General features: G+C 41.3%; 1 protein-coding gene across 1 annotated transcript in view; it reads right to left on the minus strand.

Moving 5' to 3' along the window:
* The window catches only part of KCNH7 (potassium voltage-gated channel subfamily H member 7), a 395,413-nt gene extending 385,579 nt beyond the window's left edge, over positions 1-9,834 (minus strand). Inside the window, exons 1-2 of the mRNA XM_070731643.1 lie at positions 9,759-9,834; positions 6,519-6,749 (exon numbers count right to left, since the gene is read on the minus strand). Coding sequence (XP_070587744.1) covers positions 6,519-6,749; positions 9,759-9,834 — 307 coding nt within the window. The remainder of the gene's footprint in view (positions 1-6,518; positions 6,750-9,758) is intronic.
* Between the last annotated feature and the right edge of the window lie 11,486 nt (positions 9,835-21,320).

Raw genomic sequence — 21,320 nt, forward strand, 5'->3', positions numbered from 1 at the left:
GGGACCACTGTACTCAAAATCTTAGCCAAATGACTCTATTAGATATTATTATTAATTATTATTATTATTTATTAGATTTGTATGCCGCCCCTCTCTGCAAACTCGGGGCGACTCACAGCAATAATAAAAACAATGTACAATGACAAATCTAATATATTTTAAAAATATCTAAAACCCCTTATTTAAAAATGAAACATACACACAAACATACCATACATAAATTATATAGGCCTGGGGAAGATGTCTCAACCCCCCCATTCCTGATGGCAGAGGTGAGTTTTAAGAAGTTTACGAAAGGCAAGGAGGGTGGGGGCAACCCTAATCTCCGGGGGAGCTGGTTCTAGAGGGTCAGGGCCACCACAGAGAAGGCTCTTCCCCTGGGTCCTGCCAGACGACACTGTTTCATTGACGGGACCCAGAGAAGGCCAACTCTGTGGGACCTAACCGGTCATTGGGATTCGTGCAGCAGAAGGCGGTCCCGGAGATATTCTGGTCCCATGCCATGAAGGGATTTATAGGTCATAACCAACACTTTGAATTGTGACCGGAAACTGATCGGCAATCAATGAAGACTGCGGAGTGTTGGTGTAACATGGGCATACCTAGGGAAGCCCATGATTGCTCTTGCAGCTGCATTCTGCATGATCTGAAGTTTCCGAACACTCTTCAAAGGTAGCCCCATGTAGAGAGCATTACAGTAGTCGAACCTCGAGGTGATGAGGGCAAAGAATGAGGAAAGGAATGCAGCTTAAGCACAATGTTATACAGTAATCGAAGTAGCAATAACGATTACATGCATAATTCCATACAGTAATTTTTCAAGACCATGGAAATGTTGCTGTGCTTAGCTTTCCAGGAAGGTAATGAATCCAGGAACATTTGAAGGTTGCTCTCCAAGAAAACCAAGATTGATTGCTGTGACAATGGTTTTTTAACCTGTAATTGTATCTCTCAGTTCTGAGCAACAGATCTCCAGATACTGTGAAAGCCCAGCTTCCAACTTCCCTAACCAATCTGGCCAATAACAAGACATCATTGTACTCTATTTCTTCTACATCTGCTTTATTTGGTGCAAAGGAACTTCTTCTCACTGGATATAAGCAGATATGCTTATTATTGTTATGACTCAGTCACTATCCTAGAAACAGAGAAATTAGGTAATATCTCATTTTCAGAGGCAAATAAGTTGAAACATATTTGCTTTAATCCAATGGATTCATAATCAATTGCAAGGAATGGTACGTGCATGTACAGTACAGTATATACGTAATCACAAAGGTGTGATTACAACCTTTGAAGGTTCTGCACACAACTTCTAATACATTTTAAAGGTCAATAAGCAGTTCCTGCAAAGCCCAAGCTTTTTAATCTCCACATCAGTATTTCTTTTAACCACCTCCATTCCAGATGCTCATAGTTACTCTGAGTTCATCCTGCCTTTATCTCATATGCAGTTCGTATCTGAAGGCTAGAAATTCCTTATCCAGCACATCCTCACAAATCACTATTAATGCAACAAGCCTGTCACTATTTTTTTCTTTTTTTACAAACTTCCCATTAACTGGAAATCTGTTGGTTTTTCATTTCCATGGTTAGTGGCTGAAATTAAACAACATTCACACAACACATGGGCATACAAAATTTAGACTGACATTATCTAAGTTTTGTATTCCATTTATATGTAGAAAGACTGATAGGTAGTCCTCCACTTATAACCAGAACTGAGCTTGAATTAAGATTGTAGGTCATGATGGTCAATAAGCAGGTCACCACATATGTGTATCCAATTTTACAACCTTGAAATGAACCATTGTAATCATTAAGTCAACACCAAGGCTGTTAAGTGAATATCAGAGTCATTAAGAAAATCCAATGTCTGCAATGAATATTTTTTGTCAAAAACCAGAAGGAAACATTGGTTTCTGACAGGAACCCCCCCCCCCCCCCATTGTAAATTGTGGTCATGTCACTGCAGGATGCTTCAAACAGCTTTAAATGCAACCCAGTAGCAATAGCACTTAGACTTATTAGTATTTAGATTTATATACCTCTTCACGGTGCTTTACAGCCCTCTCTAAGCAGTTTACAGAGACTAAGCATATTGCCCCCAACAATCTTGGGTCCTCATTTTACCAACCTTGGAAGGATGGAAGGCAATCCAGTCAGGATCGAACTGCTGGCAATCTGCAGAATTAGCCTGCAATATTGTCTTCTAACCACTATACCACCATGGCTAAAATTGTGTGACTGGGGAGGCATCAAAACTTTAAATTAAGATCGTAACTAGCCAACGGGAGCTCTGTCACAACTTCATCATAAATTGAAGACTACTTGATGTGATGGAATATAATGCAGCATCACAGGAGGGAGGGCCTCTTTTCCAGAGAGTAAAGAGACAACATAGCTTGGAATCCTTTATGCAGGGAAAGGATGAAGGCAGTCGTCCAACAACCGATGTGCATATCTAATAGTTATGCAGGTACATCTGCCAAGATTTCTGTCTACAGCTGAACAATAATAAACCACTCTGAAGTAACCCCTCATGTCCTCCTCAGTTCCTTGGGCCTGGCACTGTATACAAAAAGCTAGAATTCTTTAGAAGCATTAAAAACAAATTCATGGTACACAAAAAGAAGAGTCAAGAATTCGCTGGTGTGTTTTCCCCATTCGGTCACGAAGCTTTCTAAATAATACGAAGCTTTCTAAATAATCTTATGCCGAATGGTATTTGTGCTACCAACCTATTTGGTTTTACCAGAGTTACTAGGCTGCAAAAAGCCAGATGATTGCTAGGAGGCAGCACAATGTTACGGGTTTCTGCATCTCTTCACCGTAAGCTAGTGGCTGCCAAATCTTTCATGTATGTTTAAAAGCCAGTGTTTCTTCAGGTGTTCCTGAGAACTGCAATACAACAACAGGGCTAGGAGTCCCTTTGAGAGACCTTCTGTCAGACCAAAGCCATTTTATTTGGGATCTTTGGCCTTTATAATATGCATTTTCTACTACTATGCATTTTCTACTGTTGGAAAATGGGAGGGGGGATTGTATGAGGTTTTAAGTCATAACAAATTCTTTCTAGAATGCCAAGGTCATCCTTTATCTCTGCACCTGCACAGAAGCAGATGGGTAGACTCTGCCAGCATGGCAATAGAAGATTGAACAACGTGGTGGATTTGTGGGTGAGGGGGCAAGGACTTGAACTTTCAACTGGGTGGTGAAACCCAGACTTCAGATTCAGGTTTCACCCAGATGTGCCAATATGGCTCTATTAATAAATTGGAACTTTGAGGAATACTTTGCCTTGGACCCTGATTTAATTTTGGATGCTATTTGGAACCCTGACACCTACAGTCTATAACCGAAACAACTAATAACAAACTAATGTGAAGCTGAAGTTCTGAACAGATGACCTGTTTCTAAATACAATGGAAGGCACAAAACTGTGGTGATTCCCTATCGCTTAGACAAGGCCCACATCTTAATCTTTGTTCTATCAAACCCAGCAGGATTGGTATCTGCAGCTTCTTGATCCTGGGCCAACTCTTTTGTGTGCATATATATGAGACTGATGTATGTATCAATACAAAGAAAGAGGAGCTTGCATTATAATGATGCTTCCTCTGTATAGTTCCTTTTGACCTCCCCCATCTGTGAATGTCTCCTTAAGAAAGTCACTGAGAAAAATAACTACAAGGGTTCTAAAACAAGGGCACCACAGAAGTTTGACAAAATAAACCAAGAAAATACATAATATGTACTTTGTTTATTATAATAACATATATAATATGTGATCACAACCACATTTGCAAGAGTAGACATGAGTGTGTGGTTGCCTAGAGGTGGAGTTCTCACCTCACAATCAGGAAGTTGTGAGTTTGATCCTAGGTAGAGGCAGATATTTCTATGTTGGCCCACTGAGAATATATCTGGTGAACAAACTCTGTATTGATAACAGGAAGGGCATCCGGCCAGTAAACAGAGCTGCTCAGACATCACCCCACGAGGGATTATGGGATCGTTTAAACAGGAAGATGATTTGCAGGAATAGACATATTTGTTTCCCTGACCACATTGTTTTTAGGAAATATAGTTATTAGAGCTTTTTAAAATTTGTGCTTCTTTTGTTTCCAGGAATTATATTTATCAGTTAATGGAATCCTTCAGCAACACCAGTCCACCAATGTCACCACAACCATTGAAGAGATACCCAAGTCACAGCTTCTTCAAAGTTCAATTGCCACTTTATGATCCCTTTCACTGTCACAATTCTCAAATGAATGTAAACAGCGCACAGGTGGGTCTCTGGTGCTTAATTAAAGCTCAAGATTTGAATATATTACAAATTTGCATTTGTCCTTCAAACAGATATACAGTGCAAACAGCAATAGAAGAACAACAACCTGGTTATCTATTACTGTAACTGAATAATCTGAAAATAAAATAAATAAAGTCCTGAGAAATAATTAGTGTTGTTACTCCCTTTCCTGCATACAGTTTGACAAATAAATGTCCATCTTAAGTTCATAAGCAAATACAGTATATATTATATGATTCCTACTGAAAGTAATGATTCATTGTGCAAATCTAAATCAGTTAAACTCTGCTGGTTAATGACCACAATGAAGTTATTTCAACTTTAAATCAGTTAAACATTTTTTTTAAAAAAAGTGATTAAACCTCTTTGAAAAGGTAATTTCAATTCCCCCCCCCAAAGTTATTATTCAGTATTTGAAACAACAGATGATTGTTTAAGCATAAGTATACAGTATAGCAGCAAACATCTTAGTCTATCAAATCAAATTCACCATTTATTTTAAATGTATTGCCATATAAATTTTTTAAAATTCTATGATGTGAAGCAGCAATCGGGGTCCCCAAACTTGGCAACTTTAAGACTGGTGGACTTCAACTCCAAGAATTCTGGGAGCTGAAGTCCACAATTTCAAAGTTGCCGAGCTTGAAGACCTCTGGTATAGATCACCCTGTGCAACACTTTGGATTTAATTCCAGAAAGATGTTTTGGACCATACAGGAGCATGAACATAGCCCCTATCTCAAAATATTTTCTGGGAACAGTGATAGAACACATTGTTGGAATAAAATCCAATATAGTAAACAGCCCAAATTTTCAAGAACATTCACTGTCAAATTTATAATAAGGAAATGTGGAGAAAGCTATCCTTACTCATTATACAATTACAGGTGTATATATCCATAATAACCCAATTATTTTGATATACGTATAATGCTGTATTTCAACACTGCTTTGGAACAATTCCTTCATTATCTTAACTGTAATAGAGAATATAGAAAATAGGGGGAATGCCTACAAATTCTATGAATGAACTCCGTGAAAAGTAATAAATATATAAGGAGGGAAGATATATGAATCATCATTCACTGGAAATAGTAAAATATGCATATTCAGGATGCATTCTTACATATAGTAGTTGAGTTTTAAACTTGAAAACAATCACAATGAGAGACATACAATTTGCCCAGAAATAGAATCCTTTCCTCCTTCCTTCCTGTTGTGTACTAAATTGAAAACTTAAGCCATAAATAAGATCTCTTTGGAAACCCCTACATGAAGAGAATCGTTCACATCACTTCAGCAATTCAGTAATTTAGCAATATGAAAAACGGAAACACACAATTGCTTACGCACCAATCCAGAGGTGTGTTTAAATGAAAGTCAAGTGGATTGCTGGTGTGGAAAAGGCTATTCCTCTAATGCAGTGTTCCTCAACCTTGACAACTTGAAGATGCGTTGTTTTCACTTCCAGGAACACCTCAGCCAGCATGCATCTCCAAGTTGCGAAGGCTGAGAAACACAGCTCTAATCGGTAGCTCAGGATAACAGTCCCTAGTGTCCTGTCTTAATTTCCTAGAATGGGTGGACTGGCATTCTTTTGATACAACAATAAAAGACACATTCAAGATGTCCAGGGAAGAAAAAAGCACCACACGTTTCATAGGCCAGTGTTTTTCAACCAGTGTGCCGTGAGACATGGTCAGGTGTGCCGCGAAGCTCAGAGAGAGAAAGAAAGCAAGAGAGAGAGAGAGAGAAAGAAAGCAAGAGAGAGAAAGAGCAAGAGAGAGAGAAAGAGAACAAGAGAGAAAGCAAGAGAAAGAGAGAGAAAGAGAGGGAGGGAAGGAGAGAGAGAGAAAGACATAGAGGGAGGTAGGGAGGGAGAGAGAAAGAGCAAAGAGAGGAAGGAAGGAAGAGAAAGAAAGAGGGATGGAGAGAGAGAAAGGAAGGGAGAGAAAGAGGGAGAGAGAAATAGAGCGAAAGGGAGGAAGAGAGATAATTTTTTTGTCCAAACTTTTTTTAGCCCTCCCCGCCCCACTCAATGTGCCCCAGGGTTTCGTAAATGTAAAAAATGTGCCACGGCTCAAAAAAGGTTGAAAATCACTGTCATAGGCGTTCAAGAGCCCAATGAGCATCTCAACTATCACAGAAAGCTGGCTTTCCAAACATTCAAAAGAAACCCACAAAAAAAGGAAAACTACTTTACCATCTTTACGATAATAGGTAACCTCAATTTTTCTCTCTTCCGATCCAAGCAATGCCTGGGCAATTTGGGCAATGTGGTGCCTTTTGGTTTCTGGTCCATGAAGAAAGTCACAGGTGCAGGGTTTTTGCATGACATCAGGCCGGGAGAACCCCGTCATCTCGCAGAAGCCATCATTGCAGTAGATGATCGCACAATTCTGCACTCTGGCATTAGCAATGATGAATTTTTTATCTGCAATAAAACAACAAGGCATTTTTTTCCCAGACACTTATGGGTGTCTCTCTAGAGAAGAGCTGTCCCTGCATCAAATTTCTACATACGTTGAGCTTTAGTAGAGGGCCTAATACCACTCTTTACCAAAGCTCTTTAAGACTGACTCAATGGAATGCAAAAGAATTAAAACTCAAAATCAGCAGACTTCATGCGAGAGGGAAATCCATTCTAGGAAGCTGCTTGCAAAACTTAGTCTGGATGAAAAGCTTAACACTGGCTTACTGTTCTGTTTGCGGGCGGGGGGTTCTTTGTGGTGAGAACTGCTTGTCCAAGCTACTGAAAGAGGCTCCATTTCTAGGTGCCTGAACTCTAATGAAAGCTTTGTAATAGGCTTTTGGACTGGGGAGAAAAACAGAGGAAAGTTAAGATAATATCACTGGGCTTGCAAACAATTCTGCAAACACATTTAATAGATTATAAAACTAGCTTTTCCCGCAGTAGATATTAGTTTGGCTAAATATTGGAAAAACCCTATTCGAATGAAAAAGACTAGCATGCATCCTGCTTATAAAAAGGTTCTCAAAACCAGCAATCTACTCATTAAAAGATGACTTATATTTGTAGGACTGTTGGCCATCTATCCCCAGATCTCTCCAGGGCATACATATGACTTCAGCCCATCCAAAGGACACTGCAGCATTATAGTCCTTAATATAACAGAACAGGGGGTGGGGGATGATGGTACAGTAAAACCAAGTTGCCTTTATTAAACTGTGGTGAACTGAAATGAAAATGCAGTGTGTTGTCTTCTGATTTCCCCTTTTTTCTTTTTTTGTACTTTTACCTAACTTCAGCACCTTTCTAGTCCTTGTCTAAATATGTAACCCATCTATTTTCTAAGATCTTTAATATGAATATTTCCTATCACTTACTATTTGGTTATTTTAACAGGAGATGCCATAAATAGAAAACCTTTGCATGGAGCCTAGGAGTTCTGAATATGAAACTTATTTGGCACAGGAACACCTTTTTGTATTTGCCCTACCTGAGGTGCTAAACAGAGAGAAACCTGAGAGCAGAGGTTAACCTAGGGCACTGTACAATGAAAAGGAAAACAATTTGGGGGAAAGGGGGCTACCTGAGGCACTCCAGCACTCTATTGCAAGAGCAGGTAGATTTGAACACTCTTGACCGCCCCGTAAGATGATCCTCTAAACACGACTGTGGGATTCTTGTTTTCACAAAATCCAAGTGAAAGAATTTAATTATACAACACATCTAATCCTGACTGCATAAAGCAAGATACTTTGGCTGGGCCGATTTTCATTCTCATATGCAGAAGTAATCCAACAGAATTGCAGAAACATAGGGTTTTAGGTGATTATAGGAGAGTAGGAGGGAGCAACTTATAGCCTCAATTATTAATTTACAGCTTACCGATATTAATGTACACTAACGGGGCATTTTACTTTTAATTTTACTCACCCGTGTATTCTCTCTCTACAGAATCTGCACTGCCTGCTCAGTTTTGCTGAGCCTGTTGTTTCCAATGTTTTCACAACCTTGAAGCCACATCTGTCACAACATTAAGGATCAAGGCACAAGATATTTGCCTCACTTCTTTTCCAAGCTTCATCGGAGCTATCCCATGGCAGAAGGGCACATGAGCTATCCAAAGGCTAAAACATATTTACACTTGAAGACACAGCGAGAAGTCTGCAAGGCAGTGCGCATCTGTTTCGATTTCTCTCAACCTCATTCACATATTTTGTGAAGTATTTCTCATGCATGTCATTCTTCCAAAGAAAAGACCCTGATTACAGTACTGACAAGTTCTCTTTGCAGCAGCTGTAACGCATGTCGCTCAATGACCTCCTGATGTACTTCCTCAGGGAAAGATAATTAAGTCCACTAACTTTAGTAGCTTCCTTCCATTTAGAAAAAAAATGCATTATTTTGACTTTTACAGGGTAAGAATCTGTTAGCTTCATGTCCATAGCGTCATTATAGAATTATTAGCAATCTACCTATATTCTTCCTGGGTTAATATCTTGTTGCATTCCAGTGAGATAATTTTCCTTTTTTTCTGTTTTCAGGGAATTGACCATGTAACTAAAAGATTGAATTTGTAATCCTATACCTTATCTGAAAATAAATCCTTATTTATTTACTTTATTTACAGAAACACAGCACTGCACTTAACCCATCTTGCAGCTCTTAACCTTATTTTCAGAACATTCTTGAAATGCTTAAAATAAAAGCTCATACAAAGCCACCATTTATTTATTTATTTATTTATTTGTTTGTTTGTTTATTTATTTATTAGTTTTGTATGCCGCCCCTCTCCATAGACTCAAGCACCATACTTTATGCTCATTGTTAGACAACTTTCCAAAGGGACTCATCACTTATTGCAGTTTGACAAACAATTTTAATGTGTCATTATGACAGCTGACCAAAGCTGTTAAAATTTTGATTCTTTATGATCCCTCAGGGCTTCTGATGCCTTAAGACTTTTAAGCCATCAGATCTGTCAGACCTACAGGGATCTTACATCTCTCCCCAGACAAATTTCAATTCATCCTTGTCAGCAGCCCAGTTTAGAAAAGGGCCTGCAAGAAACTTTTTCCACAAAGTCAAGTCAAAGGAATATCTTTCGGGGCAACCAAAGGTCAAGGTTTCAACTTCCAGGCAGAAAACGGGCACACAACTTTCTGGTTGCCCTCCCGGGACTTTTAGGCCACCCAAAGCTCCCCACCACCACCAAAGATGAGAGAACATGCATAACCAGACATTTTCCGTTTCGGTCTTGGCCCGTTTGTGCCGGGGAAGGAAAGAGAACAATTTGCCAATCCCTGGGTCAAAACGGAGCCACCCTAGGACGGGGAAGGAAAAGCTACCCCGATCGCATAGGACTGAAGCCACTCGGGGATGCCGGGAACAGCCCTTTACCAAGCCCGATCGCTTTTGAGTTTGAACTTGTCTTCGGTTCCCTTCCTCTCAAGCCTTCCCAGGGCGCGAACTTACTTTGCCCTTCGAATTTCCGGATGATGGTCCCCAAAAAGGTGTTTTGCGGCGCCACGTGACCTCTGCGAACTGGCATGTTGCACGATCTCCACCTCCACCCGGGCGCGATGCTTCCTCCTCCTTCTCCTCCTCCTCTTCGGCTTGGTCGGCTCCTCTCGTTCGCTCTTCGCTCTCCCTCCGGCTACCCTTTACGAGATCTCATCTCATCGGGGGGGAGGGGGGGCGGCCGCCGGGCAAGGCTCGCTTTCCGATCCTCAGCAGCAGCAGCGCCGCCGAGCGCAGGCAGCCTCCCGCCTTCCCGGCGCCCGCTCCATGTTCAGGTTCTGCATCGGAGCCAACCTGACCCGCTCGCTTTCACCTTCCCGACCCACCCCCGAGAGAGGGAAGGGGGGGGGGATTTAAAAAAAAGGTGGCCCAAGGCGACGGGTGGGGAGGGGAGGGGGGAGGAACCTGGCTGAGGAATCCGAGGTGAGGGGCTCGCCGCGCCTCCGCTTCTCCTCCCGCGGAACGCAAGACCTCGCCCAGTTCCTCCCTCCCTCCCCGTTTCCTCACACGCCACTCCGGGCGCCGAGGCGGGGAAGACAGAGGCGCTGCCGGCTGCTCCGCTAGCGAGAGGGAGGGACGTTCCCTCCCCGCGCGCGGCTAGTACGGCCGCTCGGTTACTCAACCGTAGCTCCCCCGTTCAATCTTCCCCTCCGCCACTACCACTGCCGCCGCCCTCTTTCTCCTCCCGGAGCCGGCGACGAGAGCAGCTCCGGCGGCAGCAGCGAGGAGCTACAGTCCGCCCGCGCGCGGCCGCATCCCGAGGACGCCGCTGATGCTGCGACGAGCCGAAGCCGAGCGAGGAGGGGAGGAGCGAAAAGTGCCAAACTAACACGGGTCGTTGCTTAGTCGGGGGAGGGGAGCCACGCGGTCAAAGCCCCGGGTGGCGGCTGCAGGCGTGGCCGAAGACTTATTCGCGCCTTTCCCCCCCCCCCCCCCCACTCTCCCTGTCCTCAACGCTGAGGAAAATGAGCCCGGGAAAAAAAATGCAAAGCGGCCGCCCGAGCCTTGACAAAACGGGCGTGCCGCCGGTGAAGTGAATTAAGAAAAGGCCGTCGAGGGTCTATACTGTATATATATTCATACAAATCGGTGACGCTTCGGTTTTGTGACCTCTCTCCCTCTCTCATTCCCTCTCTCTCATTTTCTCTTTTCCATTCTCATTCTCTCTCTCTCTCATTCTCTCCCTCCCTCTCATTCTCTATTTTCTTCCCTCTCTCTCATTATCTCTCCCCACTCTCATTCTCTCCCTCCCTCTCTCATTCTCTATTTTCCTCCCCCTCTCTCATTCTCTCTCTCTTCCCTCTCTCATTCTCTCTCTCTCCCCCTCTCTTTCTCTCTCATTCTCTCCATCCCTCCCTCTCTCATTTCTATTTTTCTCCCCCCCTCTCATTCTCTCCCTCCCTTCCCCTCTCATTTTCTCTCCCCTCCCCTCATTCTCTCTCTCTCTCTCTCACCCTCCCTCTCATCTGGAGTTTTATCCCCAGGCTTACTTAGCCTCAATCCTCAGAGAGGAGGCCAACAGGCATGGATTCTGTTAACAGTTCAATTCATTCAATGATATTTTCCAGAGCAGAAGAAGCACAGCTTCTTAAGTCTTCTTAAGAATTAGGATGAGAATGAGGAAAGCCTTGGCTTGCTGAACCTGGGCTGGTTAGGGAGCAGGGAAGCAGTCATTGGGGGAGAGGGAGGTGAGTGAAATAATAATGGAGAATAAAAACTTGAATTTTGCCTACTAGCAGGGCAGCAGGCTTTTACCAAGAAGTTGAAAGTTGGGCTTCTTGTATTCTGATCTTTCTCCACTAAGGCAGCACATAGTGAATATCTTGAAGTGTAGAACTTTTGGGCACCTAGGGGCCGGGTTTTGTGGAAGACAATTTTTTCAATGGACCCAAGTGAGAGGGTGGTTGGAGTGGATGGTGTCATAATCTACCTAAATCCCACATACACACAGATGAAGCTTTTCTCACTTGTATGGACCAGTTTTAACAGGCCACGGGCCACGGGGTTAGGCACCCCTGGTGGAGAAGACACATGGATGCCACTACTATGCCACCACTGTACTGAAGGATTTTGGGAGCTGTAGTTCAGTTACCTCAAGTAGAATTGAAATGAATGTAATGATGCTATTGTTAAACAGAAGAAAAAAAGAAAATGAAATGTATTCCTCATATTTCTTCATATTTTTTATAATTTCCCATCTCATAAGACATGATTCTGTGAAAATGTTAAAAAAAACCCAAAAGGCTGCAGTATAATTATATAACAATATCATTAGAGAAATCTTGAAACATGGTTGTAATTTGCTTATGGAGTAGTGGCTTGGCAAGTTGCAAATTACGTGAATATTTCATGTGTAGTTGATGATTGAATGTAGTCCTTTATTGTTCTGTTATAAAAAGGCAAACATAGCAGCAATTATTGCAAAACCTATTCAGGGGTTAATGTAAGTGTTTGACCAAGTCAAACACTTGGAAGGGTACAAGATATGACAATGAGAAAAAAATTAGCAAGTGCAGATGTTGCTTTAATTTAACTTAATTTAATTTTATCTCACCTTTATTTTTATAAATAACTCAAGGTGAGGAACTCACCAAATATTTCTTCCTCCTATTTTCCCCATAACAAGAACAACAACCCTGTGAGGTGGGGTGGACTAAAAGAATATGACTGACCCAAGGTTATCCAAGTGGCTTTCATGCTTAAGTGCAAGCCAAATTGTTATTCTCCAGCAGCTCATTCATTAAGGCAGTCTATAAGACTAAGCAACTAATCATTCAATACATTGAGAATGTAAGTACAGTATGTTAAAAAGGTTATTGTACTGTACATATGTTGATTTAAGGGAAGGGGGGACTCAGGATAACATGAATAAACTGAATTATTGAATTTTTAAAGTAAGTTTGAAGTTGGAGGATAATTGTTGACTGTGAAAATAATAATATACAATAACATAAAGTTCACGTAGGACATAAATGGATTCCTTATTGAATAATTCAATGTTGTACAAGGAGGAAGAGGTATATAGCACCTGTTGTAATATTAGACATATGTTGATTAGAGATATGAATGTGTGTGCCCACTTTTGACACCTGGGAACTGCATGGACTAGTTCATGCAGTTTTCTTAGCAAGGTTTTGCAGAAGTGATTTGTCATTGTCTGCTTCCTAAGGCTGAGAGAGAGTGACTGGCCAAAGGTCATCCAGTTGGCTTTGTGCTTAAAGCGGGTTCTAGAACTCCTTTTAGACTGATGCCTTAATCATTACACCAAAGTAACTCTATGTGTAGAAGTAAATAAAGTAGCTTTTTTCTAAGTACAATAAAATTGCAACCATTCAATTTAAGCTGAGACATAAAGTGGATCCTATTATATTTAATCACAATCATTATTTTAAAAATAATAATTCTAACTATTTCTGGCTGAGTTGGGATGAAGGGTGAAATACTTGTGTTTATGCATACATACTTTTTCATTCCCATGTAATTTTTTTTTATCATAGTACAGACTGTAGAGTCCTCATTGTGCCATGTTAAAATATGACACCTGGTGAATTTATGACAAAGATGGAGCTGGTGTTTGAAATGGACTTACTATTGTTGTTGTTGTTGTTGTTGTTGTTGTTGTTATTATTATTATTATTATTATTATTATTATTATTATTATTATTCCTGGATGTGAGCTTTATATACAATCTTGTTTTTTGGGAGGGAAGGGGAGCCTGAAGAGACAATCTCTTTTATTTCAAAATAGCAAAATCTATTTTGCAACTAGCTAGATTCATTTTTAGTGGTAATGAGCAAAAAGCCGATAGAAGAACTGTGGGAATAGGAATGATCGGAGAAGCTATAGTTACAGTCCAGAATAGTGAAAGAGAAGGAGAGGAGAGGAAGGAGAAGGAGAGGAAATAAAAGAGAAGGAAAGGAAGCTTATTTACATTCAAATCAGTTGTATATTTCAGCAGATTCTCTTGCTTATTGAAAGGCATACATATTCATTTGCCCACCTCTGTGTGTGCATGTGTGAGAGTGAGTGAGTGAGTGAGAAAGAGAGAGATTGAGGAATGAGATAACAAAGTCGTCGAAGCGTGGAACTCATTACCTGACTCAATAGTGTCAACCCCCAACCCCCAACATTTCTCCCTCAGACTCTCCTCGATTGACCTCTCCAGGTTCCTAAGAGGCCAGTAAGGGGCGCACATAAGTGCACTGATGTGCCTTTCGTCCCCTGTCCAATTGTCTTTCCTTTCCATTTTATCATATATATTCTCCCCTTCCCACCTACTTCTCTTCCTCTTCACTTCCTATCTTTTATATACCACTTAATGTCTATTCCCTTTCATATGTATTGTATATTGGACAAAGAATAAATAAATAAAAGCCAGATTCTGTAGATGAATAGATATTTAGTAACTGGGTACTGGGGAAACGTTGACTGGTTGAGACCTTGGAAAAGAGACAATAAGGAAAGATAGGAGAGAGAGCCCTGAAACAAATGAAGAAATGGGAGAACTTCCAAGCCCATTCTCTTTGTTTCACTGCCTTGTATCTGGGGACTTTCAGCAGCTGTTGTTGTTGTTGTTGTTGTTATCATCATCATTATTACTACTACTACTACTAAAAGAAGAACTTTCACAAGCATAATCAAAAGGGCTCTTTGAAAACAACAAACGTCCAGATAGAAGTATCGTGGAAGGAAATAGATAATATGGGTAGTTGGTGCAAGAGCCCAGCTCCTTCCTTTAATTCTCAGGTTTGTGCAATCATACGCGACCCCACCCCCACCCACCCCAGGACAACCTTTGCATTTCGTGTCAATCTGGCATCGTTTTCTTCTCGTTGCTTTTACAATCGCTGTCGTTCCTTCGGATTGGAGTCCCGATGTGACGTTGCGAAATGCCGGAAGGAGGGCGGGCTAGCGCTCGCGTTCAGGTTCCATAGCCAGGAAGGCGCGCTTTGGAGAATGGCGTGGCAAGCTTGGAGTTGTCCATGGTGCTGATGCAGGACCCTATGCAACCAGCGTTCGACTCGAGAAGAATTACGTGCAGCCTGATGGATACCTTTCTCCTATTTAACCCGAGAGAGTGACAGAAAGAGGATTAGGTAAACGGCCGTCACTTTCCAGCTATCACTTCTTATTAAAGTGCAGCAATGGATTGCTTCAGCAATCAGTCTCATAGGGTCTTGTGGTGACCCTCGTGCTGCTGTAAGGCAGGAATCCAGCAGGCATCTCTGTACTGAGCGGAGAGACTCTTTCCTGCTTTCCAGCTGGAAGAGGGAGACATGCAGTTACAGTTCTGAGTCAGATGCTTCTGCTTTCCACCTGCCCTTTAAAGCAACCAGCGGGTAGTTTCTTTACTCCAGCAGCCTTTCTTAAAAACTGCTGGAATTCCTAATTTATGTTGCATTTTATCCAGCAAATTGGCCAGCTGAGATCTGTATTTCTGCAATAGATCATTGTGGGGCCAATTTCCTCGGGGCGTTTTTCTGAAATTAGCAATAGCCCTGGTGTGTTGGAAAATAGATTGGATTTTTTAAAAAAATAATAATAAGGGAGGCATGGAGAGGCAGCTTTAAATAGGAATAAAGGAAGCTTAAAAATACCCACCATAGAATAGTTTCACAGACTACTAGAGAACTCTTTAATATCTACATTTTTAACAGAAAATGTTCTTAGCTTTTCTTTTCACCCCCCCCCCCAACCACATTTGGAAATTATTAACAAAAGCTATAGCCTGCAACTCATTAAAGTAGCTGTGTCTTTTTCTTGGGAATGTAAGGCATCTCTTTGCAGCTAATCTGAGAAAGAATGTGGCCACAATTCAAGTATTTAACACCTTCCATAATCACTTAATATTTAACACAATTTAGGAACTGCCCAATTCTAAACTAAGACTTTGGATGGTTTACATTTAAAAAATATAAACAGTACAAAACCTCCGATTTTTATAATAACATTTATTAATACAGCAAAAAAAAGTGAGTCCAGGTTTAACATGAACTCACCAGCTTTTGAAAATAGGGCCTGTATTTGAGGATGAAAATTCTTCTCACTTCTGATTACGATGTTTGACAACTGAGGAGACTAAACTTCAGGTCTCTGCTCAATGGAGTTATGTAGGCTGTGAGGAAGTGTTTTTCTCTTGCTGTCTTTAGAACAGGGGCAATATATTTATGAAAGGCTGTCTTCTCAATAACTCAGCTGAAGAATTTTGCAGTGGCTGCAGCTTCTATATAATCCCAATGGTTGGTTGTATGCCATCAAGTTGGTGATGACTTTTAGTGAACACATACATAGGTTTTCTCCAGAAAATCTCAAAGGTAATCCCACATGACATATTTAGTCTTGAGATTCCCACATTGCAGGGCCAGATTTTTCTGACAGGGAATTGCTGCAGCTGGTTGTAGAAGAAATAGAAATAGAATTGGAAGGCTACGTACTACTTCATTGTGTATTCTGCACAGGCCTTGCAGTATTCTAGTACAGCCACTAATTGCTCATACGAAGGTAGGTCTGAATGAATATTTAAATTTATTAACTGACTGACTGCTATCATCAGTAAGATCATAAACCTTTGATCAATCACCATCCATATTACATATTTGTTGAAAAATTCTGGAAAAAATGAGTAATTTATTATTTTTCTTTAAAACCATTAAAAAATTTCTTCTTTCTTTAAAATTGATCTTTGATGAGGGAAGGAAAAAATGATAACTTGCATAAATTAGAGATATAAAGGATTTGACCTGAATCCTGGTATGAGTGATTTGGGGTATTTTGTTTCCAGTAATACATGAAAACTTGAATGTTAACCATCAATGTAGCCATTTATTGTTCAAACTTACCCTTAAAATATACGCAGTGATGCATGTTACTTGTTTAAGAGGAATTTTTTTGGGGGGGTATAAAATTTTTCTTTATTTTTCTTTCACAATACAATAAAACAACATAAGCAATAAAAAACACAGAATCAATGCTTAAAATAATAATATTTCTTAGATATGTTAAACATTCGGAGAGAGAAAAAAGCGCTAATAATACTTTCAATATGTACTTTTTATCCTCTTCTTTGCTAAGTTAATTAAAATTAACCACACATAAGATATATTTCATCTACAAATAACAAATAAATCTCAATCAGAATGAATTCTTTTTCTTTTAGCAATATTCAACCATTCCAATAGCCAATTTTCTTCTCCAGAGCTTGCTTTTTTTCTTTTTTCTTTTGCTTTTCTTGCCCAGGAAAAAGAATTTAGTTTTTCAGAATGAGAATTTTGCCCTCAGACCAAATCAGCTGTCATAGAAACCAGTAAGGGGGGGGGGGGAAACCCACAGAGTGCCACTGCTGAATAACCATGGGGAAAATAAGTCTTAATCTTGTGCAGTGGCTATCATAAACTGGCAAGATTCTGAAGTGGCAGATTAGTCTCTCACTTAATCACACCATTTGTTACTTTAAATTTTTATTATTTCTTAAAACAAGCCAGAAACATGTTGTCTCTCAGTTATTTATTTCCACTTTTAGTTCTGAAGTATTGATTGTCTTATCTTTCTGCAAGCATTTCTCTGCTAGTGATTTACAGTAACTTCATAACATCGCCAGCCATCAAATATCATATGAAATGATATAAAATGTGTGCTCATTAATGTAATTTTGGCACAGAGATTGTTGAACGACTGCAAAAATGCTATACATTATTAATGGGAAGATTGCCCAACCCGATAGATTACTCTCTTTTTTCCATTTCACAGAAGTTACTTGAAGTACCAAAGAAGGGAAAGACATGGATATTTAAAATGCAATAAATGGTCATTACTAAAAGACTAACTATTAATTATATAGAATAAGAAACCAAAAGGAAGGAGAACTTTATTTTTCAGTATTATGTGTTTGAGTAACTTTGTATATAGCATTCAATCTCACTCAAAGATCGGAATGAATACTCTTTTTCTCCATCATGGGAGGAGCTAGAGTCTGTTCTGTCTGGGTTCCCCCAGATGCCAACACCAACTAAAAAGAGTATCCAGACACGCTGATAAAAAGCAAAGTCATTTTATATCTTTGAAAACAAACACAGATAACAAAAACTGTTCTTACAAACTGGAATGCTATAAAGCTTCACAGAAGAGTCATGACAGCCAGACAATACAACAGGCTTCTTGCTGGCACACACACCACTGTAGATAATAAAACCCACACCTCCCCCAAGTTTTCAGCCTTTGAGGTCACAAGCCAGAATCAGAGACGCCAAGGATCGAAGCAAGGTCACAGGACTCCCAAAAGATAACTCTCCACAATACAGGAAGGGCGGGCCTGCCTTTTCAACCTTTCTGAGGAGAACCACACCCAAACCCAGCTGTTGCCTATTAGGGATGGAAATACCTGGCTAATTGTCCCCTTCGTTGTGCTGCCCTTCTCTGCCTCATATCTATGATGGCTTGTGCGTTCTCATCTAATGATTCCAGGCTACTCGCTGGGGAGAGCTCCCCCCCCGGGGGTCTCAGGCTGTTCTCCCTCCTCCTTGTCCTGACATTCCTCTTCCCCGTCTGCCTGGTCCTCCTCCTCCTCCTGTTCCTCGTCCTCCCCCTCTGAGCATGGAGCCGGCAGAGTTCCAGCCGTTCCCTGAGGAGCCTCAGACTGAATCACAACAGAGTCAGGATGGATATTCTCACCCGTCAGCTCAAAGGACCGAGTCTGTTATTTAAAACAGGATCTGCCCACTGGACTCCAAGTTCTAACTCGGTCCTCAGCATAACAGGATGTGGCAAACACACCTCATCCAGATTGCTGGTTCCTGGTCTCAACAATTTGACTTAGGATTTGTAAGTGCACTTAAATTTTACTTCTGGACTTTTCCTTGTATTGGTGCACAGTGGCATCAACGCACGGGCTCTCAGCCCAATCTGCTGCCAAGAGGTAAGGCCATCAGCTTCCTCGAAGCACATGCTAAACTATCCATCTGCATAGCGGCTACCGCTCACGGCACTTACCACCACCCTTCTCGCTCAAGCCTTTGGCAAGCACAGCAAGGCTAGGAAAGTTCTAATGGCCATAAGCACTTTCTAAGCTATTGCCCTTGCTGCTGGGTAACCTCAAACTGCTTAGTCATGGCCCACCTGTTCACCGGAGCGCGACAAGGGAAACTAAAGTGGCGATAGCCCCTGGGAGGCACATCAGGAGTAGAATGTGCTCCATGTCACCAAATATATCAGTTCAGTGGATGCACGATGCGATGCGTGAATGAAGCTTGAATGATGCTTGAATGTCCTGATCGTAGTCTTGGCTGCTTAAGGTGCCCTGCTCAATCACCAGGTGATTGACTGGCACTACTGGGGATCCGGGTGTACCAGAGACCCCTGGGACAGAAGGGTTGGCAAGACGGGAAGCCTCCAAGGATCCACCACTGAGAGAGTCCTTAAGTCTGCAAACCAGGGTCGCTTGGGCCAGAATGGAGCAATTAAGATAAGTTCTGTCTTCTCCTGGATCAACATGTGTAACACCTGAGGTAGGATCAGCAGGGGGTAAGCATAGAGGAGCCCCAAAGCCATCTGCAGTGGAGCATGTTGGTCCCCTTCACTTCCTGTGTTTGATAATGTCTGAAAAATTGTGGTAGTTGTGCATTCTCCCAGGTTGCGAAAAGGTCTACCAGTGGTCTCCTGATCCTGGCTGAGATGAAGTGGAATATTGATAGTTCTAGATGCCACTAGGCCTGCTCTACTGCTGAATGGTTCAGCCAGTCCACCTGGACATTGGGCATTGTGGAAATGTGCTCCAATTCTTAAAACATGACCTCAACAAAGGCCTCTGCCTCAACACCCTCAAGCGACAGGTGGCAGCCTTATCCTCTGTTTTGACTTGTGGTCATTGGGATTCTCTAGCCCACATTCCCACTATCTACAGATTACTCTGGAGGGGGGATCTCTAACTCCTGGCCTCTGGCAGTGCACCACTTTTCTACCTGGGACCTTGCAAAAATACTCAAATATTTAATGGGTCAGTTCTACAAACTGTTGCATGAAGTTTCCCTGAGGCACTTATCTTTCAAGGTGGCATTCCTGATTGCCATCACGTCACCATGGCAAATTCAGCCCTTTCAGTTCGGGATGATCTTTGCTTGTTCCAGCACGACTGAGTCATTCTCCGGCTCAACCCCTCATTCATCCCAAAGGTCTACTTGTCATTCCATCGGGCACAGGAACTGGTGCTGCCTTCCTCCTGTCGCCGCCCTTCTCATCCTTCTGAGAGCTCTGGCCTACCCTGTATGTTTGGGAAGCCTTCCACATTTACGTTGACCATACTCAATCCTTCTGACATACAAAATAACTTCTAGTTGGCTTCCTCCCACAATCCATGGGACTTAAAGCAACCCCCACAACCTCCTGCAACAGATTGAGATACTAGTGTAATGCTAGAAACATATTTGGATCCTCCTTTAATGTAGAGTTCAATGCACCCTTTTGCACTAGTCTTTTTTACACCTACTTTGGCCCTGTGGTCCATTACACTGTTCATTTCATCCTTGTATATAATTAACATGGTTGATGTGGTCACATGACCCAAATGCATACAAACATTTCTACTTTATACCCAGCTGGGTATTGTTAAAAATGATGCAAAAAACTTTTCTAATGCCAAATTCTACAAGTTTCTCCATTAGATTGGTTCTCTGCTACAATATTATATTTTAACCCTTATTTCAAGCTATGAGTAAGGCTGCCTGAAAATAATTATTTACTGTTCCAAATTCCATCAGTAATTCTATCAGAGGCAGCATCTATCACTGTCATTGCTCATAATGACAGTAATCTACTACATTTAGGTCAGATTCTTCTCTATTAATATTTTCCACTTTTTTCATGATGTTCCAAATAAATCAGTTTAAAAACAAACTTGGGTGCATTTTTATTCATTACAGTGGACACCTATTAGTCTTCTAGCAGGCGTGGAGAACTTGTAACCTTCTTGCAGTAGCTGGATTGCAACACTCATTAGCACTGAGTACTTCACACCCTCATTCAAGCTGATGGGAGTTGAAATCAATAACATCAGGAAGGCCACAATTTTGCCCACTGGTATTTTTATATTTCTCTCCTAAACTAGGTTAAATATGCTGTGATTTGGTAAAAGTAAAGACGTAGCTTAGTCTGTGTGATTTTCTTGGTGAAAATATGGAGGTGGTTTCCATACATGCTGTAATCACCAGAAACTGAACCACTGCTTTACTTTTACCAATTACTGTACTGCCTTTTTCCAGGATAGTTTTGGGTTTTTTTATCTTTACAGTATGGTCCCTATCCCTATAATTTCCAGATCATCTCTCATTGAAGTACAACTGAATCCATAACCCTGAGCTGGGATGGCACAATGGTTAGATTGCAGCACTGCAGGCTGCTTCAGCTAATTGCTAGTTGTAGTTCCGCAGTTCAAATCTCACCACCGACTCAAGGTTGATTCAGCCTTCCATCCTTCCGAGGTGGGTAAAATGAGGATCCAGATTGTTGGGGCAATATGCTGATTCTGT

This window comes from Erythrolamprus reginae, chromosome 1, assembly GCF_031021105.1.
Source record: "Erythrolamprus reginae isolate rEryReg1 chromosome 1, rEryReg1.hap1, whole genome shotgun sequence".
Lineage (NCBI taxonomy): Eukaryota > Metazoa > Chordata > Lepidosauria > Squamata > Dipsadidae > Erythrolamprus > Erythrolamprus reginae.